This window comes from Felis catus, chromosome B2, assembly GCF_018350175.1.
Source record: "Felis catus isolate Fca126 chromosome B2, F.catus_Fca126_mat1.0, whole genome shotgun sequence".
In the NCBI taxonomy this organism is placed as follows: domain Eukaryota; kingdom Metazoa; phylum Chordata; class Mammalia; order Carnivora; family Felidae; genus Felis; species Felis catus.
Genome location: NC_058372.1, coordinates 49,556,216 through 49,581,873, shown reverse-complemented (window position 1 = coordinate 49,581,873; position 25,658 = coordinate 49,556,216). Strand labels below are relative to the sequence as shown.

Genomic DNA, 25,658 nt, shown 5'->3' with positions numbered 1-25,658 from the left:
TTTATGCTAAGAAGACTTGGTTTTCTCATCTGTAAAATGGGCACAATCAGGGCCCTATCTTATGGAATTACTGTGAAAGCTAACTGAAGTATAATGTAATGAAGTCATTACTGGTCCTAGATCATGGTAAGTGCTCAATAATATAAGCAGTTATTATTACTATTATTAGTCCAGCAGGATTTCTCCACCTCCCCATGAATTAATATCTGTCATGCAAAGTGCTGGAAGGAACAAGGTAATATCTTGCCCTATAAATGGGCTAAAGGTCTCATTTATGCCTTCAAGAACAGGCTTGTCTTGCTTTCTGCCCATCCAGATTCCTCCCACTTACCATTCAGAGCTCAGGCCTGGCTGGCCCTTTCCTCCATCAAATCCCCCTTGAGGTCCCCTAGGCACAGTAACCTCCCTTGGCCTTGCTTGTCCACGAGTCTTGGGGACCAAGAGCTCATCAGGGGTCTGACTGAGGCTGGTGGAGCTCCCAGGCTTCCAAGTTTTGCTCACTTTCCCTTTTCTCTTTTTTAGTCTTTTGCCTGAAAACTGCAGAGCTGAGAGCAGAAGAGCTTGGGGGTGGGTGGCAAGAGGACTCACTTTCAGCCCTGAAATCTCATCACTTTATGATACTCCTCAAAATTCTATGTTTTTTTTTTTTTTGAGAGAGCAAGGCAGGGACATGGGGGGGGGTGGAGAGAGAGAGAGAGAGAGAGAGAGAGAGAGAGAGAGAGAGAATGAGAATCTTAAGCAGGCCCAATGTGCAATGTGAGGCCCGATGCAGGGCTCGATTCCACAACCAAGAGATCATGACCTGAGCCAAAATCAAGAGTCAGATGCTCAACTGACTGAGCCACCCAGGCACCCCTCAGAATTCTCTTACCTGTTTCATTGGTTTAAGTGCTTTTGGGGCATCTGGATCAGATTGAGTTATTTCAAACGCTGTTCATGTTATGGCACATTTAGACGATGACAATATTTACACGGTGTGCTGGGATAATTACTTGAATTTCTTGGGGCCTAAGACACCTGGCTGGGGCCTGGTGACCCTCTAAATGCCATCTAGATTCCCAGAGTGCTGAGGGGATCAATATTTCGTGTGCTTGAACCCACCGGCTGGGAAACTCAGAACTAGATGATACTCTTTCCCTGCTCCCAAGGGGAAGCCCAGGATCCATAGCACCTTCTCACTGCCCCCACCTTTAACCATCAGATGCTCCAGTGTGTAGAACCATCTAGGGGAGAGGTGAAGAGGGAGGCAAGAAGGGCAGGGTGGCTTGGGTAAAGCTGCCTCTTTCCCACTTTGTCTAGGTTCCCTGCTGGTGATGACTTTGCTTTGAGGATTATTTAAAGGCAAGATGAACTCTATACAATTGGGCCCGATATTCATACTTCATACTTTATATTCTCTCACCTAATCTTCTCTGTGAAAGTTGCTTTTATCTAGCGGTGGCTACCATTTACTTCTCATTTAGATCTCAGAACCCTGTGAAGTGGTCCTATTATCTCCACTCTATAGATGAGGAAACCAAAACTAAGAGGGTTTGAGTATCTTGTCCCAAATCACGCAGCTGGGGTATGGGGGAGATTGCAATCTGGAAACCAGAGCCAAGCCTTCAATGACTCTATACCCTGCTGAGCAAATAAACATTTATTGAGCACCTACTGTGTGCCTGATGTTGTGCTAAATAAGCATGGGGCATGTCAAGATGTTGCCTTTACACTGTCCAATGTCTCCATTGTACAGTCTTGGGGGAGAAGGTATCCTTTACCCGGGGGAAGAGGATATTAAAATAGATTGTGCTGGTCGCTTAAATTCTGCCACCTCACTAAACTCTCCCTGCCATGCAGACTGATGTATTGCGATTCCCACTTTACAGAGGAGACAGAGACACTATATTTAGCCAAATGGAAGTACAAAATCAGGATTTTAACAGTAGTGTTTCACAGCTTGCACTTTTTCTGCACACGTGCTGACTCATGCTGTTGATGAACACTCACATACCTCCAGTATGTGTCTGTGTGCTCAGTGTTCCTGAAGAAGATTAGCTGTACATTCCTGGAGTTACCAGTGGCCTTGGAAAGGGAAGAAGGAAGGGGTAGCAGTCCACACGACGATGGGTTATCTCTGTGTGGGTGCCTCCAACAGCCTAGGGAGGGATGTTTGTCTGGGTTGGGGCTTATCAAACTTTGCTATGGAATTCATTTTTGTCTCCCTAAACCATGCCTTTATATTTTCCTTTTGGTATGAACTGACTCCTTCTACCTACTCTTCCTTTGCTTTTCATGGTGGCAGATAGGTAGGAACCTCTGCTTTAAATGTGTGTTGAGACCTAAGTAACTCAGCATCTGCAGTTGGGATCTCCCACACACTGGGCCTTCCATCTTGAGTTGCTTGCTAACGATCACATCATTGGTCTCTAGTTTCCCAGGCAGATTCTGGAACAGCTTGCCCAGGTGGGAATCTGGTGGAGTCGCTCTCTGTGGTGGGATCCCCTCCGGTCTACAACGTAAGCTTTTGGTTGGCAGGGTGTGGCCAGGAGCTCCCACTCATCACTGCAAGGTAGGGAGAGGTCTCTGCTTACTTGTCCCTTCTTAGGATTGTTAGTTGACCTGTGGGGACACAGAGGTGGGATTTTAATCAGGAAGAGCTACCTGACTTGTTGCTTAACACTACAATTTTCAGTTTTAGGAATGCAGGAGCAGACTCACCTGGAGGTCTTGTTACAACACAAATTGCTCGGCCCTAACCACTTCATCTCTAACTCCCTAAGTATGAAGGGGGGCCTGATAATTTGCATTTCTAATGAGCTCTCAGGCAATGCTGATTCCACTGATCTGGGGACTATGCTTTGAGAACTAATTTCTAGTGAATTTGTTTTAAAGTATTTGTATTTTTATGCTGTTCAGTGGTTCCCATTACCACTGTTTTCTGTTCACTCCCCTCATTCATTTCCCATATATTAATCTTATTGGACTCTCTTAAGGTGAAATGAAATACTTACTCTAAGGAATAAAAATAGCTGTTTCTAAGAATTTACCACCAGATGGCACTAGATGCCCATAAGCGTTGCTTCTTAATAGTCAACAGAGTCTATCCCCAGTTTACAAAGCAGTAACTAAGTATCAGGCTCCTCCAAACTCCTGGACACATGTATGCTCTAGTTCGTTCTTTTAATTTTTCACTTAAACCCTAACAGGATGGAAGAATTAAGACGCTCTGCCTTTAAAAATTTTCTTTCCATCGTTTTCTAACATGTTCCAAAATGAGTCCTACTCATACATACCATGCTTGGGATGGCATATAAAAGACAGGGGCAGAGAGCTTGAATCTGTGGTCTACTTTCCTTGACTCTGCGTTCCAGGGCCCTCTGGGTGGGAAAGATGTGAAAACCATCAATAGAATCAAGGAGTGACGGAGCTAGGTGGAGGGGCAGCCAGCCATCTTAGCCAGGCTGCAGTCCTACATTCCAAGCGCCAAGGCTTTAACTCAGGCTGGAGGCTAATTTAGGTTACTATGAACAGATCCACAATAGAATGGTCCTGGAAACATGCCTTCCTGAGATTTCCTCAAGTCCCTTAACTACTTCTGGAAGTCTCCCACCTCAGCAAGAAAGGACCCCCTTGGCCTGGCCTCTGCTAGCTTCATCCCCCAATGCAGACACCATCACTATTTGTTTATAGTTGTACTTATGTACATCAACATGTACATAAGTTAATAACTTATAAGTAATAATAACTTATAAGTAATCAATGATAACTTATAAGTAATCAACATGTACATAAGTTAATATAAGTAAATACATCAGATAATATTGATGAAATCATATGTGTTCATTGCTGAAAATTTAGAAAATACAGAAAAGACTTAGAAAAAGGTAAAAAAAAATCATTCATAATCCCTCTGCTTGGAGATAACTTCTAACATGTTGGACGCATATTATTTTTTTTTAAGTTTATTTATTTTGAGACAGAGACAGTGTGACTGGGGGGAGGGGCAGAGAGAGAGGGAGACAGAGGATCCCAATTAGGCTCCATGCTGTCAGCACAGAGCCCGACGTGGGGCTCGAACTCAAGAAACCGTGAGATCATGACCTGAGCCGAAACCAAGAGTCAGACGCTCTGCGTCACCCAGGTGCCTCTGGATTCATCTTCTATCCATTTTTCCTAAGCAGTTTTTGTATATATAATATGTATACTCTATACCGTATTTGCTTTTTATTTTTTTAAAGTTTATTTATTTTGAGAGAGTGAGCAGGGGAGGAGCAGAGAGACAGGGGGACAGAGGATCCAAAGTGAGCTTCTTGCTGACAGCAGAGAGCCTGATGGGGGGCTAAACTCACGAATCACAAGGTCATGACCTGAGCCAAAGTCAGACGCTTAACCAACTGAGCCACCCTGGTGCTGTATTTGCTTTTTATTTTTATTTATTTATTTATTTATTTATTTATTTATTTATTTATTTATTTTTCAATATATGAAATTTATTGTCAAATTGGTTTCCATACAACACCCAGTGCTCATCCCAAAAGGTGCTCTCCTCAATACCCATCACCCACCCTCCCCTCCCTCCCACCACCCATCAACCTTCAGTTTGTTCTCAGTTTTTAAGGGTCTCTTATGCTTTGGCTCTCTGTATTTTCTTTTTAAACCTCAAATTGGGACCATAAATTACATATTATATTTGGCAATGTAACTTCTTCACATAATGGTATGAATTAAGTATTTCCCCATATCATTAATGGGCAATGTGATAATTTTTCTAAAATGTGATTTCATTGGCTGAATGGTATTCTGTCTCATAGTGCGTCGTGATTTGTTTGGCCCATTTATTATATTAAAAGCAAGATTCGGTAGGCACTGTGTACACAGGCATTAGCTAAGCAGTTGGCTAGATGGAGTGGCCTGTGTTTCAGGCGGGGATAGAGAGTGGGGAAGCATCTGTGGAACAGGGCACTGACTCCTCATTGGTGATGCAAGTGGGATTGGAGGATGCCAAGTTCTCTGTCCCCTCGGTGCTTCAGGACCAGAGGTGTGGAGGCCAGAGTCATCACTTTTTACTCTGCGTCCATGTGTTCCCAGGATCAGTGCAGGGGAAGGGTAGAACACTCTGAAAGAATCCTAATATTTACGCTTCTTCCATGATGGGACAGGGACGTCCAATATTTGGGAGGTTGAGATTGTGTCCTGGAAACATGGCAGACTACTTGGTCTGCGAGATGGAGTTCTGTCCTTTCTAGAGTGGCACTTCTTGATGGCTACTGTGGTTAATGCTTTGGTTTTAACATGCCACAGCTCTCTGCCCACTGAAGGTGAAGAAGAAGAACCCAGGCTGGTCCAGGTGACAACACAGAGAATACAGAGGGCAAGTCCACCTTTAGGAGGATACTTCCGCATCCAACTCCCTACTACAGTGATTCCTGGTAAAGGGGCAACTGGAGTGCACCAATTTCTCATTTCCATTTTTAGGGGCGTTCCCAGGCGAACAACACCTTGAGAGATTGTCAGGAAGAGTGACAGTCTTAAAGTTGTTCTGTTGATTTCTCCAGCATTTGAAAGTGACCTTACAATTAAAGATCTGGACAAAAACAGTACCATATTATTGTTAATATCCCAACTTTTTGTAGATGTAGAAACTCTGCGGATTAGCTTCCTGGGACAGTCATAACAAATCGCCGCACCCTTCGTGGGTTAAAATAATAGAAATTTATTCTCTCACATTTCTGGAGACCACAGATCCAAAATCAAGTCGTCAGCAGTGCCACACTCCCTCCGAAGGCTCTAGGGGAGAATCTATTTCTTACCTCTTTCAGCTTCTGGTGGTTGCCTGCATTCCATGGCTAAGTCACCCCAATTCCTGTGGTCACAGTGTCTCTTCCTCTTCTGTCTCAAAACCTCCTCTGTCTCTCTTTTATAGCAATATATATGATTGCATTTAGAGCCTTCCTGGGTAACCCAGGATAAACTCCTCTTCTCAAGATCCTTAACCACATCTTTTGCAACATAGTATAATATGTACTCTTTTGCCTTATAAGGAAATATTCATGGGTTCCAGGGATTAGGGCATTGACCTATCTTTCTGAAGGCCACCATTGAGCCTAATATACTGGAACTTGCCCAGAGGTCATACAAGTAGTTGATGGCAGGGTCTGGATGTGAACTCAGGTATTTATCAGATCAGTCCTAGGCCAAGATCTACAGTAGCCATGGTCCTTCCAAAGTAAACTCCATGGTGACACCATATGCTGTTGAGAATGTCAGTGGTCATAACAATGTAGAAAGAGCTTTCAATGTGATTAGTGTAGAACCTTTTCTAAATCATCAAGAATAAACACATTTCACAAAGAACAAGGAATAGAAGTGAAGGCCATTTATACGGTAAAACCACAGGAGAATCGGAAAGGAGGCTGAGGAGATGCAAGAGTGGCTGTATAAAAATTGGCACATGGTCCAAAAGTCTTTTGCTCTTCCAAGAAGAAAGATGCTGGACTCGCAAGAATCTTCTTGGGTGACAGGAAAGGTGTGTTTTAAGAGGGCCACTTAGAAAAAGTTGAAGGCCATGGGCTATTGGAGTCTGATAAAGGGTAGGTGCCAATAGTGCCCTGTGTCAATGAAAGCCCCATCCCTGGGTCTTGCTTCCCTTTTCATGAGCTGCAGCCTGTCTGCACATACTCCTCCTGCCACCATGTTCTATTGTGATGCTCTTCACTTCACTGAAAACAATCCAGGAAAGTCCGCCTTAACTTGGCCTTTGGAAGTGGCAATGGCCCCATTAGGTAAATGTTGAACAACCTTCTTAAATTTATTATATTATTATTATTATTTTTAATGTTCATTTACTTTTGAGAGTGAGTGGGGGAGGGGCAGAAAGGGGAACAGAGGATCCAAAGTGGGCTCTACTCTGATAGCAGTGAGTCCTATCAGTGAGTCTGATAGCAGTGAGCAGTGAGTGACTTGAACCCATGAACCATGAGATCATGACCTGAGCTGAAGTCGGATGCTCAACTGACTGAGCCACCCAGGCACCCCAGAACAACCTTTTTTTAAAAGGAGGAGAATCTTGTTTGTCCTTTAGAAATATAGTGGTGTATTATTAACACTCCAAGGCAGTGTGGAATTCAAGAGGAAGACTCTTGAGTAGTTGGAAGGTATTCTGGGTTAAGTGTAATTCTGTCTCGCTTGGTTGGCAAGCTTCTGAATCTCATTGGGTCTCATTCTCTTCATCTCTAAAGTTAGGCGTTAGGATACCCAAATGACCTACCTCACAGGGCTGTCGGGAGTAGCTAATGAAATGGAAACTTTTGGTAAAGCAAGAATCAGGGTTCAAACACAAGCAGGGCTTAAGCACAGAGTGTTGTTATTTCTCTGTGGGGATGTGGAATGGGGAAGCAGGTGGTTGAGCTTAAAAGAATTCTAATAGAGAAACCAAAGTGAAATGCCAACATTCCTCAGCTGGGTTGGCTAAGTTTTTATGGGTGTCAGCTGCTGTGTGCCTACCCCTCCCCCCCTCCTCCCTGTGAAAAGTGGCCAGCTTTTCTCTGTTCACAGAGTCGGCTAAGTTTTTCCAGGGAAAACCCAATATTTAATTAGGCTTTCAGGCATTACCAGGGTGTCTGGAGTGTATATTTTGAGTTGACAGTTGAGATAGTTTTGTCTGATGTGACTATGCTCTGTGCTTGCTGTGAGATGGGATCCTGATTAAAGGTATCACAATGTAAAAAGTAGGCAGCTACTTGTACCTGCTGTAGGAAACAAATGGTTTAACTGGGCTGGGATTTCTCTTGAAGGCATAGTTTGAACTTGAGGGTCTTCTGCATATTTAGTGGGCATCTTGACATTTATTCTCTGTAATTTTAATGATGAAACCCTGTGTGGTAATTAGTATCTTTTTTTTATGTAACAAAATCTTGTCCCACAGATGTTCCTGTGAGTATTTCAGCTAGTCACCTGCGCAAGCTCTTACAGAACAATGCCGATAACTTTACATCTAGGTACCTCAACATCAGTGACTTCACTGTAATGGAGGATCTGAAGTCTTGCTATGAACGTGTGTGGACCCTCTCCTGGTCCAACCAGGTTGGAGATTTGCCCAATTTCATCAGGGTATGTATGATATCCCTTTTGGTAGTGTGGATTTGGTGTTCTGAAGCAATTTTGTGGACAAAACCCCAGAATTACATGAGTGAAAACTGTCACAAATTATCAATTTTGTTCTAATATTCAAGTAAAGGGGTTCAATAATCTTTTTTTGGGAAGTTTTCAAGACATGTTTTGTGTATCATGTCCCTAAAAAAGCAATTTAAACCCAACATCTCCTTCCCTAACTTAAGGTAGGTAGTTGTTGGTCAGTGTCCACCATATAATAATTTTACATCTGTTATTGAATAATTTAAGCAGATGTGATTGACTTAGATTATCATGGAGGCAGATGGCACAGCAGAAGGAAGTTTAGAAAAGGATTTGCTGTCTCTGGATAACGACAAAACCAGATGCTCTTGCATATTTAGGGTTTTAAAAAATAATCTAATGATCATCTAGCATTTGGTTATTACAAAATGAAACCCAAGCTGAAATTTTATCCCTGTTCCATGGTATTGTAGGTCATTTGGTTTTCAAACAAAATACTGGAGTGGAGTTGGAAGAAGGATGAGAATCCTCTCATAGAACTTTTTTCCGTTACCTTTTATTTTAATATTTTGGACCGCAAACATATAAAATAGAAAAGCGTATAGAAACAAAATATCTCAAGACAGAGAAGATTGTTTTTTGTGCCTTTTTTGACAACTCTGCTTGCAAATAGATATTCGTCTAGTCTATTGGGGCTTTCATGAGCTGTTACTTACTCTTATGTTTCCAGGCTTCAACCCTTGTCACCCCATCTTCACCTTCTAGCTATCTGGTTACCTTCAATAAAATGTGAAAAGACACTTTATCATTAGATATAGACTTCCATTAGATTAGACTTCTGTTCTATCACAGAATTCACCAGAAATGTAACCATCTCAGGTCTCTGATGAGAATCTAACTGGAGTGAACCCTGAGGCAACCATGCGTGTGGTCTATGATGGTGGAGTTTTTCTTGGACCCATATTTGGAGACATGTTGGTTACTGCCAACCAGTGCACTCAGGTGAGAGTGGATGGCCCACCCAAAGTACAAGTAGTAGTTTCAAGTGTCTCAGTCTCTTCCTGTTTTGTAACGTGGACCAGTTTCAAGGATCAGTTTTCCAATGCATTAAGCAGATGATTATGGCTGTCATCTTTCTATTTTCACGGTGCATGAAAAACACTCCAAAAATATAAGTTCTTTGTAAACACAGCATGCTATTATTACGCTTATCGATGCTATTATTATGGTACAAAAAATGGAGAGCCTCTCTGGCTACATAGGATTTATACCTCCACACAGTGGGACTGGAAAGTAAATGAGCTAAGTCAGTGTCTTTTCCTCTTTAAAATGTCTTTTTTTGGGACACCAGATGGCTCGGACAGTTAAGTGTCCAACTCTTGACTTTGGCTCAGGTCATGATCTCATGCCTGCGTCAAGCTCTGTGCTGGCAGGGTGGAGCCTGCTTGTGATTCTCTCTCTCCCTCCCTCTCTGTCTCAAAATAAATAATAAACAAACATTTAAAAATATCTTTTTGTATTTCTCATCTGACCATATTCTTGTTATAAGTCATCTCCTTTTGAGAAAATTGTAAAATAAGAAAACTATAAAGAATAATGTAACCAGTACTTCAGTATGCAAACCAAAGATTAATAGTTGCCAACATTTTGATTATATTTTGTGTGTGTTTATGAATAAAATAGGTAAAATGAAAATGTTCTTTTTTTTTTAATATTTATTTTTGAGAGAGAAGAGTGGGGGAGGGGCAGAGAGAGGGGGCAGAGGATCCAAAGTCGGCTCTGTGCTGATAGCAGAGAGCCCGATACTGGGCTTGAACCCACAAGCAATGAGATCATGACCTGACCCAAAGTTGGATACTTGACTGACTGAGCCACCCAGGCACCCCAAAACTGAAATGTTATCACCTCTGCCTTCATGCCATCCCAATATCCTTTCCCTACAGTATTATAATGTAGTGTGTGCTTTTTTTTTTTTAAGTTTATTTTTAGAGGGAGAGAGAATGAACATGTGCACAAGTGGGGGAGAGATAGAGAGAGAGAGACAGGACCCCAAGCAGGCTGGGGGTCAAGAAGGCAGAGCTCAATGCGGTGCTTGATCCCAGGAGCTGTGAAACCATGACCTAAGCCAAAATCAAGAGTATGACATTCAACCGATTGAACCAACCAGGTGCTCCTGTGGTGTGTGCTTTTGATCCATGTTTTATATGTAGAGCATCCAACAAGTCCCATCTTTTTCACCTTCCTCATCTCCAAGTATTGTAGAATTCTACCAGATTAACGTTAGTAACAGTGAGAGGAAAAGTCATGTAGTATCCTAGTGGGGACCTACCATTTGAGGACAAAAGACCCCAAACCAATGTCCAAGTACACTGTATTCTTCAGTAACATATCTATGTAGTATGGTGGAAGGAAGGTGCCTACTTTGTTGGCATGTACCAGCAAAGAAAGGACTTTTCACAAGTATCCAGTTGAATATAATCTAGAATGATAAAAAAAAAAAAGGTCCTTGTGCAGTTTGAATTTTATTAAATTTACTACAGGGAGGAAATTTACTCAAGATTTAGCATAGTGTAGAAATGTTAGATTTCAGCATACTTACCTTCATGTTTGAATCATTCATTAGGGTTTGTTACTGGGAAATAGAAGAAAGAGAAGAAATGAGTCATTAAACATGTTAATTTGGGCAAATTTCACAAGTGCTTTATGAATACTCTCGAGCACATGAAATGCATACATTTGCCTTTAATTACTTTGCCTTTTTTCAGGTGGTTGTGCACGTGAATGACATACCAGCCCATTGCTCAGGTTCCTGTTCTTTCCAGTACCTTGAAGGGTCAACTCCCCAGGTCCACTCTGTGTGGTATTCCCTTGGTATGACTTGTGACTTGGCCTTGGGGTGGTCATGAACTTCAGACTCAGAGTGATTTGTTAAAGACCATGTACTTGGGAAGGGGCATCAGTTCATGGGGTGGATGTTGTGAGATGCAGCAGAAAGTATATTTTTTGTCCAATCTAAATGCTATGGTCATGGTTTGAAATGGAATCAGGTAGAGTTTTGGTAACGTACAATGTCTTATTCTTTTTGTCCCTTGTTTTGAAATGTTGTTTATTTTCATTTTTTTCATTAAAAAATTAACTAGTGATCTCTTATTATTAGAGAAAATTTCAAAAGGGGGCTGTATACTGTAATGATAAATGCAGATGCTCAATATTTGAGTCAGCATTCAACTCCTTGAATTTTGGGAGGGGAAGGTGAGAGGGAATGAACATTTGATTTTAGAGAGAGTTTTCTTGAATGGAGTTATATCACTGAGTGATGAGAACTTTGTTCTTTTTATCTTTTTCCTTTTTTAAGATGGTGACAAGGACCTACTAGTTTATATTTTTGGAACTAGTTTCTCTATTGACCCTCAGGCCTTGGATGTTACAGTGAACAAAACGAACTGCAGAGTTATTTTCTCAAACCAAACGAATGTGGTCTGTCAGACACAGCAGCTACCTGTTGGAATGCATCCAATCTCCATGTTGGTGAGACCTTCTGGTCGTGCCATAAATGCTAGTGGTGAAGGCCTCTTCCTACACGTGGAACCGAGATTGGATGCTGTGGAACCTTCTAGAGCTGCAGAAATTGGTAATCTGGGGAGCACCCCACATTGCATCTGACTCCCTGAAGCTAACATTCTTGCCTATATACAGGAATCTAGTCCTGTTGTGTGATAAATTCTATATCCACTGTGATTCACAACTTTTTGTTTTCTGCCATCAGCATTTTTTTTTTCTAATGAGCAACAGACTTGTGAAGTTAAATGAAGTCACGTGCCACGTAAAGGATCATAGTTGGCTGATGATGTCAGGCATAACTGGATTAGTCACTGAATCACTGGGACAATTTGGTCTAGTGAAAACAATACTAGTTTGGAAGTTAGGACATGTACCTGGGTTTTTGTCCTGCAAAAGTCAGATGTGTGACCTTAGGAGTTTCAGTTACTTGTATGGGACTTAGTTTCCTAATAACTTTATTAAGTACCTCTTCTGGGTAGTCACACTCCCTAAATGCCCCAAAGATGGAATTATTATCTTTATCTTTTAGAGGAGATAATGGTGGTTCTAAGAAGAGTGGCTTGCCCAAGGCTTTCCAATAGAAAGAGGTGGAGCTAAATGCAAACAGGAATGTTTAAATGCTCAGTATCCTGCTTCGTCTGTGGTGCCATTCTGTCTTAGCTATGTAGTGGGCCTAATGATGTCTAACTTACAAGCCTCCTACTTTTGTGTGAGACTAATATGAGCCAACAGGTGGGAAAGGATCTTTAAAAGTAAAAAAAAAAATTGCAGATATGAAGCAGAGGCCTTATGTACACAAATATTTGTAGACTGATGTACAGTTGGATACTTGGCCAGCATGCAAAGCCTACTACCATTTGAGCAGTGGGGTACACAGAGAGAAGTGGGTCTTATCAGCATTGGCCCCAAGGATTGTACATTAGTGCTACAGGAACCAAGGATCTCTCCAGGCCTTCTGAGGGGCACAACTAGTTAAAAACAACCCATCCAGATTGCAAGCATCTCAGGAATGCTCATGCTGATATGTGTTGATATAAGGTTTTTAGAACAAAACTACTTTCCTTAATGTCTAGGATTTTTGTCATTGTTTATTCTCTTGGTCAAAGAACTGTGGCTTAGAACATTTTTTTTAAAGCACCACTTCCTGGCTATAGACCCATTGCTCAAAGGAACAGCTCATTTCTGACTTTACTTTGCCTAGCACAGTGAATTATGAGGCCCACCTTACCCCCTCTCTGCACAAAAACAGAGTAAGCTTCGTCTTCTTAGTGGTTTCAGGAAGGAATCAGATGATATGTGGTGCTCAGGGCCAAAGATCATAATCTCTGTGAACCCAATAATTATTGGTTTGAATTTAGGGGCTAAAATAGTTTTCTCCCTAGATTTATGAGAGGTTTTGATCTTCCTATAAAATTACATTGCAGTTCAGGTCACACAATCTTTGTTCAACTTCACCCCCCCACCCCACCCCTAAATTAGATTGCAGACCCCTCAAGAGCAGACATGGGACCCTGTCATGTTCGTATTCCCTATGCAGAGTGCTTTGCACAGGTAGGGTGGCCAACTGTCCTGTTTTCTTGGGACTGAGGGGTTTCCTAGAACACAAGATTTTCAGTTTAAAATGGGGTCATGGAACTCTTAGTGCTAAAACTTGGAAAATCTCAGGTGAACCGGATGAGATGGTCACCCTGCCAGGGCATGCTGCACCAACAATGTGAAGGGCAGGGATTTGTCTGGAAGGATTGTACATCATCTTTCTATACTTTAGTAAAAGATGGAAAACTCAGAGAAGGGATGGTGTCTGATGGGTGCAAGTGAACTTTTAGTAAGACTAAGGGGAAAGGGAGGGAGAGGGAGAGGCTCTAGCTTCTACTTCCCTAATTGCTAATGCCTATAAACTCTCCCTATTAACCTGCCCTCTGCCTTGCCACCTATCGAGTATCCACCAGTGTCCATCAATCAATCAACATTGTAAAACCCTGTGCTAGATGCTGAAGATCCTGGCACTCAAAGTGTGGTTCTGGACCAGCAGGATCTGCATCGTCTGGGAGCTTGTTGGAAACATAGAGTCTCAGGCTCCACCCCAGACCTCTTGAATCAATTTGCGCTTTAACAGGATCCTCAGGCAATTTCTATGAATAGTACAGCCTGAGAAAGGCTGCTATTGGGAGTTTAAAGAGAACCAGATCGAGGCCTAGCAGCAAAGAATTTATAGAATAGCCTTCCATGTAATGGATACATATGTAATGTAATCAATAACATTCTAAACTACTTGCCCATATGCAGAAGCACCCTTGAAAGGTTTTTTGAGGTAAATCTTGGCTTCCCCTATGTACTTCTTTGGTTCATTTCTGTGCTGAGATAGAGTTACCTTCTCGGTAGGTATGGATCCTTGTGAGGCACCTCAACTTTCAAAGGGAGTGGCACAGTCTCCCCTCCTCTGCAACTTGTTATTATTAATGCCCACAGTAACAATGATAACAACAATTGATTTAGCTCTTATTCTTTGCCAGGCACTACTAGTGCTGGGGATACAGTCAGCTGACAAAATGACCTTTGGAGGAATGACCTGCTGGTGCTAGACGATGGAGAAATGGATGAAGTCAAGGAATGAGTCCTGGGGAAATGTCAGAGAAGAGAATTCTAGACAGAACACCAAATGATAAAGTCTTAAGTCAGAATGAGCTCACCTTCTTCTGAGAGAATCAAGGAAGTCACTGTGGCTGGAATAGCTGGACCAAGGGAGAGGGGTAGGAGGTGACTAGGAGCAGGTCAGATGGCTCTAGGGACAATGAAAGGTTATTGGCTCTGTGAGATGTGGGCCACTGGAGGATTTCACTGGAAAAATTGACATGGTCTGACGTAGGCTGCTATGTGAGAATATGTGAGAATATTCTGTGGGGAGGCAAAGGTGGAACCAGGGACACCAAGTAGGACGCTACTGCAGTCATCCAGGGGTGAGACAGTGTTGGGCTGGACCAGGGCAGTCTATCTTAGAAATATATAGAGCTGCCCTGGGGGGGACTCTCTTTTTGGCTCAGATCATCTTCTTTTTGAAATTAAACACATTGAGATATAATTTCCATGCCATAAAATTCACTTCTTAAAAGTGTAAAGTTTGGCGGTTTTCTGTATTCATGTATCACAAAGTTGTGCAATATCACCCCTATGTAATTCCAAGAACATTTTCATCACCTTGAAAGACATCTTCTATCCATTAGGAGTCACTCCCTGTTTCGCCCCTCTACTGATCCCTGGAAACCACTAATCTATTTTCTGTTTCAACAGATTTGTTTTTCTGGACATTCCATATAAGTAGAATCACAATACCTGACCTTTTTTGTCTGGCTTCTCTACAGAGCATGTTTCCAAGATTCATCTATGTTGTAGCATGTATCAGTCTTTCATTCCATTTTATGGCTAAAGAACATTCCATTGTATAGATATACCATATTTGTTTATCTCTTCATCTCTTGGTAGACATTTGAGGTGTTTGCACTTTGTGGCTATTACAATGCTTCTATGAATGTGTGTGTACAAGGTTTTATGTGGATGTGCATTTTCAGTTCTCTTGGTATACACTTAGAAGTGGAATTGCTGGGCCACATAGTAACTTTATGTTTAACTTCTTGAGAAACTGCTAAGCTGTTTCCATAATGGCTGCATGATATTTCATTCCCACCAGCAGATAGAGAACCTCTTGTTCTCTATCTTTGTGATTGATGAGTACCAGTAGTGTTCTGTTTGGCTTTATTTATCTTTTTATTTTGTGTATCTATCATAGGTTTTGGGTTTCTGGTTACCATGAGGTTCATATATAAACATCCTAAGTAAATAACAGTCGATATTAATTTGGTCATTTCAGTTCAAACACATTGTTTTTTTTAAATATATAATTTAGCTTATATGTTATATATACGTATGTATAATATATAATTTAACTTATATAAGTTAGCTAACATACAGTGTATACAGTGTGCTCTTGGCTTTGGGAGTAGACTCATCACTTACATACAACACCCAGTGCTCATCCCAACAAGTGCTCTTCTTAATGCCCATCACATTTTCCCCACCCCATCAACCTTCAGTTCTCTGTATTTAAGAGTCTCTTATGGTTTGCCTCCTTGTTTGTAACTATTTTTTTTTCTTTTCCTTCCCCCTTGGTCTCCTCTTAAGTTTCTCTACTTCCACATATGAGTGAAAACCTATATCTGTTTTTCTCTGACTTATTTCACTTAGCATAGTACCCTCCAGTTCCATCTACGTTGTTGCAAATGGCAAGATTTCATTCTTTTTCATTGCCGGGTCATTTTCCATTGTGTATATATACCACTTCTTTATCCATTCATCAGTGGATAGACATCCCAAAGCATGATAGATGGTTCCCCATCCCTTCACTTTCTTTCTTTTCTTTTAATTTAATTTAATTAATTTATTTTTGAGAGAGAGAGACAGAGTGCAAATGGGGGAGGGGCAGAGAGAGAGGAAGACATGGAATCTGAAGCAGGCTCCAGAGCACAGAGCCTGACACGGGGCCTGAACCCACAGACTGCAAGATCATGACTGAGTGGAACTCGGATGCTTAACTGACTGAGCCACCCAGGCACCCTGCCATCCCTTCACTTTCAATCTTCAGGTATCCTTAGGTCTAAAATGAGTCTCTTGTAGGCAGCATATAGATGTATCTTTTTTTTTGGCATCCATTCTGATGCCCTGTGTCTTTTGATTGGTGCATTTAGTCCTTTTACATTCACAGAATGTATTGAAATATATGGATTTAGTGTCTTTGTGTTATCTGTAAGTTTTAGGCTTGTGGTGATGTCTTTGGTCATTTGGAGCCTTTGCTGCTTTCCACACACAGAGTCCCCTTTAGGATCTCCTGCAGGGATGGTTTAGTGGTCATGAACTCCTTTATTTATTTTATTTATTTTTTTTTGTTTTTGTTTTTTATTTCTATTATTTTTATTATTTTTAATTTTTTTTCAATATATGAAATTTATTGTCAAACTGGTTTCCATACAACACCCAGTGCTCATCCCAAAAGGTGCCCTCCTCGATACCCATCTCCCACCCTCCCCTCCCTCCCACCCCCCCATCAACCCTCAGTTTGTTCTCAGTTTTTAAGAGTCTCTGGTCATGAACTCCTTTAGTTATTGCTTGTCTTCGAAAGTCTTTCTCTCTCATTCTATTCTGAATAACAGCCTTGCTGGATAAAGGATTCTTGGCTGCATCTTTTTCCTAGTCAGCACTCAGAATATTTCCTGCCACTGCCTTCTGGCCTGCGAAGTTTCAGTGGACAGGTCTGCTACTACCCTTATGTGTCTACCCTTGTAGGTTAAGGCCCATTTGTCCATAGCTGCTTTCAGAATTCTCTTTGTATTTTGCGTTTCAGTATGATATGTCGTGGTGTTGACCTGTTTTTGTTGATTTTGAAAGGAGTTCTCTGAATTCAAACACATTCTTAAAAAAAGACAGTTTATGTGCTGTCATATTTCACATCTTTTTATTCATATATTTATAACTAATTATGGCCATTCTTTTTCCGCTTAAGTCCCTTTCACATTTCTTGTAAGGCTTGTTTAGTGGTCAGAAACTCCTTTATCCTTTGTTTTGGAAAATCTTTATCCTTCAAATCTGAATGATAACCTTGCTGGGTAGAGTATTAATGTGTGTAAAGTTTTTTTCTTTCAGCACTTTGACTATATATGCCATTTCCTTCTGGCCTGCAGAGTTTCTACTGAAAAATCCACTGATAGTCTCATAGTTTTTCTCTTGTAGTAATTTTTTGTTTCTTTCTTGCTGCTTTTAGGATTTACTCTTTGTCTTTAACCTTTGATATTTTAATTATTATGGGCCATGGTGTGGACCTCTTTGGGTTCACTTTGTTTGTAATTCTCCTTGTTTCATGGACTTAGATGTCTATTCCCTCCTCAGATTTGGGAAGTTTTCAGTTATTGTTTCTTCAAATAAGTTATCTGTACGTTTCTCTTTCTTCTTCTTCTGGGACCCTTGTAATGTGAATGTTTGTTCACTTGCTGTTGTCTAAGAAACATCTTAATCTGTTCTCATTGTTTAAAATTCTCTTTTGTTTTTGCTGTTCAGCTTGTGTGCTTTCCATCAGTCTGTCTTCCAGATTGCTGACACGTTCTTCATCTTCTAAACTACTGTTGATTCCCTCTAGTATGTCTTTTATTTCAGTTATTGTATTTTTCAACTCTCTTTTTTTAAAAATATATTTTATCTCTTTATTGAAGCTCTCACTGAGTTCTTCCATTCTTTTCTCCAGCCCCATGAGTATTTTAACAGTCATTACTTTAAATTCTTTATCTGGCATATTGCTTCTCTCTGTTTCATTTAATTTTTTAGTGAGGTTTTTTTCTTGTTCTTTATTTTGGAGCATATTCCTCTGTCTTATTATGTTGCTTAACTTTCTGTGTTGTTTTCTATAGATTAGGCAAAATGCTACTTCTTCTAAAGTTTAGGAGTGTAGTTGGGTATGGTGACCCCTATGTAGTCTGTGTGTGCTTGGTGACTTTTACTGTCTAGAGTTGTGGCAGTGTATGCTGGTTACTCTTTAAATTTTTTTTTTTTTTACATTTATTTATTTTAGAGAGAGAGAGGCTGAGAACAAGTGGGGGGGGGCAGAGAGAGAATGAGACACAGAATTTCAAGCAGGCTCCAGGCTCTGAGGTGTCAGCACAGAGCCTGACACGGGTCTCAAACCCATGAACCATGAGATCGTGACCTGAGCTGAAGTTGGATGCTTAACCGACTGAGCCACTCAGGTACCCCAATGCTAGTTATTCTTTTAAACCAGGGCTTTTTACACAACAAGTAAAGGAAAATAATAATAAAATAAAATAAAATAAAAAGAAGAAAAGAAAAAAAAGGAAAAGAAAAAAAGAACTAGAAAGAACAAAACCAAAAAGAAAAATATAAAAACAAAACAAGACAAATTAAAAAAAAGTAAAAATAAAACACTACAAATTAAAACAAACAGATATCCTCAGAAATCCATGGCTTGTTTTCTGTGCCCCAGCACCACAAGGTGGACCCTTAGCTCTCTGAAATCACAAACTCACCAACATGATGGAACATCCCTGTTATGGTACCTGAACCCTACTCTGGTCTAGGCTTTTACAGCAGGATGGGAATGTAAACCATGTTGTTCTCCAGTCCTTTTGGTCCATATAGATTTCTGGCAGCTCCTCCACCACATGACAGAGTTCTAGTGTTGTCTCTTTTACATGCTAGTTGCTTGCTTGCTTGCTTGCTTATGTACGTATGTATGTATGTATGTATGTATAGAATGTATGAGCAGGGGAAAGGGGCAGAAAGAGGGAGGGAGGGAGGGAGAATCTTAAGCAGTCTTCAGGCTCAGCCCAGAGCCAGACATGGGGCTTGATCCCATGATCCTGGGATCATGACCTAAGCTGAAATCAAAAGTCAGACTCTAAACCGACTGAGACACCCAGACATCCCTCTAGTTGCTCTTTTAAATTTAAGGTGTTTTTGTGTGCCTAAGGACAGAGGGATCTGTTCCCAGTCCTTCAGTAATATTCTTCCCCAGAACTGTTTGCAGCATCAGGGATGGGGGTTCTTTTTGCTATCCTCTTTCCATCTCTCTTACTGTTCCCTTGCCATTCTCTTTGTCATTGGTTGTTTAGTCGTTGTTCCTTCAGCTCTCAGTTCTTCTTGAGGAGGAATTGTATTAACAGGTGTAATTTGGTACATTCTGTGGAGGAGGTGAGTTCAGAGTCTTCCTCCATTGATATCTTGAACCAGAAACTATCATCATTGTGATTTGGGTTTGTATTTTCCTAATTACTGATGCTGAGTATCTTTTCATATCCTTATTAACCATTTTTATATCTTTGGAGAAATGGATGTCCTAATCCTTTGGTCATTTAAAAAAATGTGTTATTTTTCTTTTTATTGTTGAGTTATAAGAATTCTTTACATATTGTGGATAAGAGTCTCATATCATATATAGGAGCTGCAAACATTTTTTCCCATTCTGTGGGTTGCCTTTTAATTTTCTTGATAGTATTCTTTGTAGCACAGAAGTTATTTTTTAATTTTTAAAAATTTTAATTCCAGTGTAGTTAACACGTAGTGTTATATTATTTCAGGTGTATAATAAAATGATTGAACAATTCTATATATTACTCATTGTTCATCATGATAAGTGTACTCTTAATCCTATTTCACTCTTCACCTATTTCACTCATCCCCCCACCTCCCCTCTGGTAACTGTTTATTCTCTATAGTTAAGAGTCTGTTTTTTGGTTTGTCTTTTATTTCCTTTGTTTATTTGTTTCTTAAATTGCACATATGAGTGAAATAACGTGGTGTTTGACTTTCTCTGACTCACTTAGTTTCCTTAGAACTATAATCTCTAGCTCCCTCCATATTGCAAATGGCAAGGTTTCATTACACACACACACGCACACATATCTTTATGCATTTATCTGTTGATGGACACTTGGGCAGCTTCCATAATTTTACTATTATAAAGAATGCTACAATAAATATAGGAGTGCATATATCCCTTCAAACTAATGTTTTGTATTTGGGTAAATGCTCAATAGTGCAATTACAGGATTGTAGGATGGTTCTATTTCTAATTTTTGAAGAGCCACCATACTGTTTAACACAGTAGCTGCATCAGTTTGTATTCCCACCAGTAGTGCAAGAGAGTTCTGTTTTCTTCACATTATTGCCACCACTTATTTCTTGAGCTTTTGATTTTAGTCATTCTACAGGTATGAGGTGGTATCTCAGTGTGGTTTTGATTTGCATTTCCCTGATGATGAGTGATGTTGAGCATTTTTTCATGTGTCTGTTGGCCATCTTTGGAGAAATGTCTGTTCATGTCTTCTGCCTATTTTTAAATTAGATTACTTGCTTTTGGCGTTGAGTTGTATAAGCCCTTTGTATATTTTAGATACTAACCCTTTATCAGATATATCATTTGCAAATATCTTCTCTCATTCAGTAGGTTGTTTTTTGGTTTTGTTGGTTGTTTCTTTTGCTATGTAGAAGCTTTTCATTTTGATTTAGCCCCAATAGTTTATTTTTGCTTTTGTTTTCCTTGCCTCAGGAGACAAATCTAAAAAGATGTTGCTATGACCAATATCAGATAAATTACTGCCTGTGATCTTTCCTATTATTTTTATGGTTTCAGGTCTCACATTTAAATCCTTAATTCATTTTGAGTTTATTTTTGTGTATGGTGTAAGCAAGTGGGCCGTTTCATTCTTTTGCATGTAGCTGTCCAGTTTTTCCAACACCATTTGTGGAAGAGACTATTTCCCATTGCATTTTCTTGCCTCCTTTATTGCTGAAGATTAATTAAACATATTGTTTTGGGTTTATTTCTGGGCTCTCTATTCTGTTGCATTGGTCTATGTGTCTATTTTTGTGCCAGTACCATGCTTGCTGTTTTGATTACTACAGCTTTTAATGTAACTTGAAGTCAGAATTGTGATACCCCCAGTTTTTTTTTCCCTAGAATTGCTTTTGGTGTTCAGGGTCTTCTATGGTCCCATACAAATGTTAGGATTATTTGTTCTAGTTCTGTGAAAAATGCCGTTGGTATTTTGATAACGATTGCATTAAATCTATAGATTGCTTTGGATAATATGGACATTTTAACAATATTTGTTCTCCCAAGCCATGAGCATGGAGTATCTTTCCATTTGTGTTGTCTTCAATTTCTTTTATCAGTATTTTATAGTTTTCAGAGTACAGATCATTCATTTATTTGGTTAAATTTATCCCTAGGTGTTTTGTTATTTTGTGCAATTGTAAATGGAATTAAAAAAAAATTTTATTTCTGCCACTTCATTATTAGTATATAGAAAGGCAGTATATAAAAATGATTTTATATCCTACAACTTTACTGAATTCATTTATCAGTTTTAGCAATTTTCTTTTTGGTGGAGTCTTTAGGGTTTTCTATATATAGTATTTTATCATCTGCAAATAGTGAAAAATTTATGTTGCCCTTACCATTTGGATGCCTTTTATTCCTTTCTCTTGGCTGATTGATGTGAGTAGGATTTCCAGTACTATGTTGAATAAAAATGGCAAGAGTGGATATCCTTATTGTGTTCATGGTCTTAGGGGGAAAGCTCTTAGTTTTTCACCATCGAGGATGATGTTAGATGTGGGTTTTTCATATAAGGCCTTTATGATGTTGAGGTATATACCCTCTAAACCTACTTTGATGAGAGTTTATTTTAATTTTATTTGAGACAGAGAGAGAATATGAGCAGGGGAAGGGTAGAGAGAGAGGGAGACAGAAGATCCCAAGCAGGCTCTGCCAGCTGAGCCACCCAGGTGCCCTGAGAGTTTTTATCAAGAATCGATGTTGATTTTGTCAAATGCTTTTTCTGCATCTATTGAAATGATCATATGGTTTTTATCCTTTGTCTTATTGATATGGTGTATCATGTTTATTGATTTGCAAATATTGAACCACACTTGCATCCCAGTAATAAATCCCATCTGATATTGATGAGTATTTTTAATGTATTGTTGTATGCAGTTTGTTCATATTTTGTTGAGGAATTTTGCATTTATTTTTATCTGGGTTATTAGCCTCTAGTTCTCTTTTTTTCTGGTGTCTTTATTTGGTTTTGGTGTCAGGGTGATCCTGGCCTCATGGAATGAATTTGGAAGTTTTCCTTCATCTTCTATTTTTTTGGAATAGTTTGAGAAGAATAGATATAAACTCTTCTTTAAATATTTCTTAGACTTCACCTATGAAAATGTCTGGTCTTGGATGTTTGTTTTTGGGGAATTTTTTGAAATGCAATGAAGTTGAATTTAATGAAATGTTTTCAAATTCAATTAATTTTTTTGAAATTCAATTTCATTGCCCAATGACTGTTCAAATTTTCTATTTCTTCTTGCTTCAGTTATTGTAAGTTATGTTTCTAAGAATTTATTCTAGGTTGTCCAATAATTGACATGTAACTTTTGATAATATTCTTTTATAATCCTTTGTATTTCTGTGGAGTTGGTTGTTATTTTTTTCTGTTTCATTTTTGATTTTGTTGATTTGGGTCCTTTCTCTTTTTTATTTTGATCAGTCTGGCTAAAGGTTTATCAATTTTGTTGATGTTTTCAAAGAACCAGCTCCTGGTATCATGGATCTGTTCCTTTTTTTTTTTTTTTTTTTAATTTCTATTTCCTTTAGTTCTACTCTAATCTTTATTATTTCCTTTCTTCTGCTGGGTTTGGGATTTGTTTGTTCTCTGTCTAGTTCCTTTAGGTGTAAGGATAGGTTGTTTATTTGAGATTTTTCTTGCTTTTTAAGGTAGGCCTGTATTACTATAAAATTCCCTCAGAACTGCTTTTGCTACATCCCCCAAATTTTGGACCATTGTGTTTTGATTTTCATTTGTTTTCATGTAAATTTTGATTTCTTCTTTGGTTATTTAGTTGACCCATTCATTGTTTAGTAGCATGTGATTTAACCTGCATGTATTTGTGGTCTTTCCAGATTTTTTCTTGTGATTTATTTCTATTTTTATAGAGTTGTGGTCAGAAAAAATGCATGGTATGACTTCAGTCTTTTTGGATTTGTTGAGATTTGTTTTGTGGCCTCTGGTGTCATCTATTCTGGAGAACGTTTGATATGTAGTTGAAAAGAATGTATTTTGAATTTTTTTTTTCAACATTTATTTATTTTTGGAACAGAGAGAGACAGAGCATGAACGGGGGAGGGGCAAAGAGAGAGGGAGACACAGAATCGGAAACAGGCTCCAGGCTCTGAGCCATCAGCCCAGAGCCTGACGCGGGGCTCGAACTCTCCGACCGCGAGATCGTGACCTGGCTGAAGTCGGACGCTTAACCGACTGTGCCACCCAGGCGCCCCAGAAGAAGAATGTATTTTGAAAAGAACAGTATTCTGCTGTCTTAGGGTATAATGTTCTGAAGATGTCTGTTAGATCCATCTGGTCCCCTGTGTCATTCAAAGTCATTGTTTCCTTGCTGATTTTCTGTTTGGATGATCTGTCCATTGATGTAAGTGGGCTGTTAAAATCCCATACTATCATTGTATTAGTATCTATGATTCTCTTAATGTTTGTTATTAACTGTTTTATGTATTTGGGTGCTCATGTGTTCGTTACATAAATTTGTACAATTGTTCTATCTTCTTGTTGGATTATCTCCTTTATTATTAGTGTCCTCCTTTGTCTCTTATTACAATTTTTGTTTTAAAGTCCATTTTTTCTAATATAAGTATTGCCACTGCAGCTGTCTTTTGGCATCCGTTTGCAAGATAAATGTTTCTCTATTCCCTCACATTTAAATCTGCATGTGTCTTTAGATCTGAAATGAGTCTTTTGTAGGCAACATATAGATGGCTCTTACATTTTTATCCATTCTAACCCCCTATGTCTTATGATTGTAGCTTCTAGTTCATTTATGTTCTGGGTAATTATTAATAAGTATGTATTTATTGCCTTTTCATTACTTTGTGGTTGTTTTTATAGATCTTCTCTGATCCTTTCTTCTTTTGTTCAATTCTCTCATGGTTTGTGCAGCCGGTTTGTGGTTTTTAATTTTGGTCAGTTCCAGTTTGTCTTTTTTTGGTTGTTGTTACGTGTGCTTTGGTGTCATATTGAAGATATAATCACCTAATCCAATGTTACTAAGATTTATCCATTTATTTTCCTGAGAGTTTTATAGTTTTAGCTTTTACATGTAGGTATTTGGTTTATTTTAATATTTAAATATGGTGTGAGTTGGAGGTCTGTATTAGTTTTCTAAGGCTGCTTATCCAGGTACCACAAAGTGAATGGCTGAAACAACAGAAATGTATTGTCTCATGGTTCTTGAGGTTAGAAATTAAGGATCAAGGTGTCAGCAGAGCTGATTCCTTTTGAACCAGCCTGTGAAGGAAAATCTGTTTTATGCCTCTCCCCTATCCTCTTGCTTTGTTGGTGGTGTTTGGTATTCCTCGGCTTGCAAGAACACCACCCTGATCCCTGCTTTTATCTTCACATGGTGTTCTCCCTGTGACGTTTCTTTTGTCTGTCTTTCTCTCTCTCTCTCTCTCTCTCTCTCTCTCTCTCTCTCTCTCTCTCTCTCTCTTTCTTTCTTTCTTTTTGGTTCTTTTTGAGAGGGAGCAAGCAAGCGCACTCGAGTGAGGGGCAGAGGGAGAGAGAGATAATCCCAGGACGGACTGAGAGAGAGAGAGCAAGGAGGAAGCAGGCTCTCCCGAAGTGGGTTCATGTTCACCCAAAGTGGGGACCCAGCTCACCCGACGTGGGGCCTGAGCTCACCTGAAGTGGAGTCAAACTCACCTGTTATGGGACTCAAACTTACAAACCATGAGATCATGACCTGAGCTGACGTCAGATGCTTAACAACTGAGCTACCCAGGCACCTGTGCCTCCCTCCACCCCAGTCTTTTCTGTGTCCAATTTTTCCTTTTTATGAGGATATCAGTCATGTTGGATTAGGGTCCCACACTACAGAATGACTTCATGTTATCTTAACTGATTATAGTTGCAATGACCCTATTCCCAAATAATGTCACATTTTGAGGTTCTAGAAGGGAGGAGGACTTCAACATACGAATTGGGGGGGGCACAGTTTAATCCCAAACAGGGTTCAACTTCATTCTTTTGTATATGGATGTGTAGTTCCATTTTGCATATATTTGAAAATAGCACTGTAAGTTTTTAGAGGTGGAATTGCTGAGTCAAAAGGTTATGTACATTTAAAATTTTGATACTACCAAAATATTCCCTTACACTGCTATTTTCACATATATGCAAAATGGAACAACAGAGGATCTGAAGCGGGTTCTGTGCCAACAGCAGAGAGCCCAATGCAGGGCTTGAACTCATGAAATGTGAGATCATGACCTGAGCTGAAGTCAGATGCTCAACCTACTGAGCCACCCAGGTGCCCCTTTTAAATTAAGGTTTAATCTTGTTAAGTTCCTCAGTAGTATTTCA

The 25,658-nt window shown here is 39.7% G+C and overlaps 1 protein-coding gene across 9 annotated transcripts in view; it reads left to right on the top strand.

Annotated features, from left to right (window-relative positions):
• The window catches only part of PKHD1 (PKHD1 ciliary IPT domain containing fibrocystin/polyductin), a 489,098-nt gene that overhangs the window by 48,095 nt on the left and 415,345 nt on the right, over positions 1-25,658 (top strand). For all 9 annotated transcript variants that reach the window (XM_011282361.4, XM_045057643.1, XM_045057638.1 and 6 more), the window contains 6 exons: positions 2,413-2,551; positions 5,284-5,411; positions 7,907-8,091; positions 8,995-9,117; positions 10,881-10,986; positions 11,471-11,746. In XM_011282361.4, the coding sequence (XP_011280663.2) occupies positions 2,413-2,551; positions 5,284-5,411; positions 7,907-8,091; positions 8,995-9,117; positions 10,881-10,986; positions 11,471-11,746 (957 nt within the window). The remainder of the gene's footprint in view (positions 1-2,412; positions 2,552-5,283; positions 5,412-7,906; positions 8,092-8,994; positions 9,118-10,880; positions 10,987-11,470; positions 11,747-25,658) is intronic.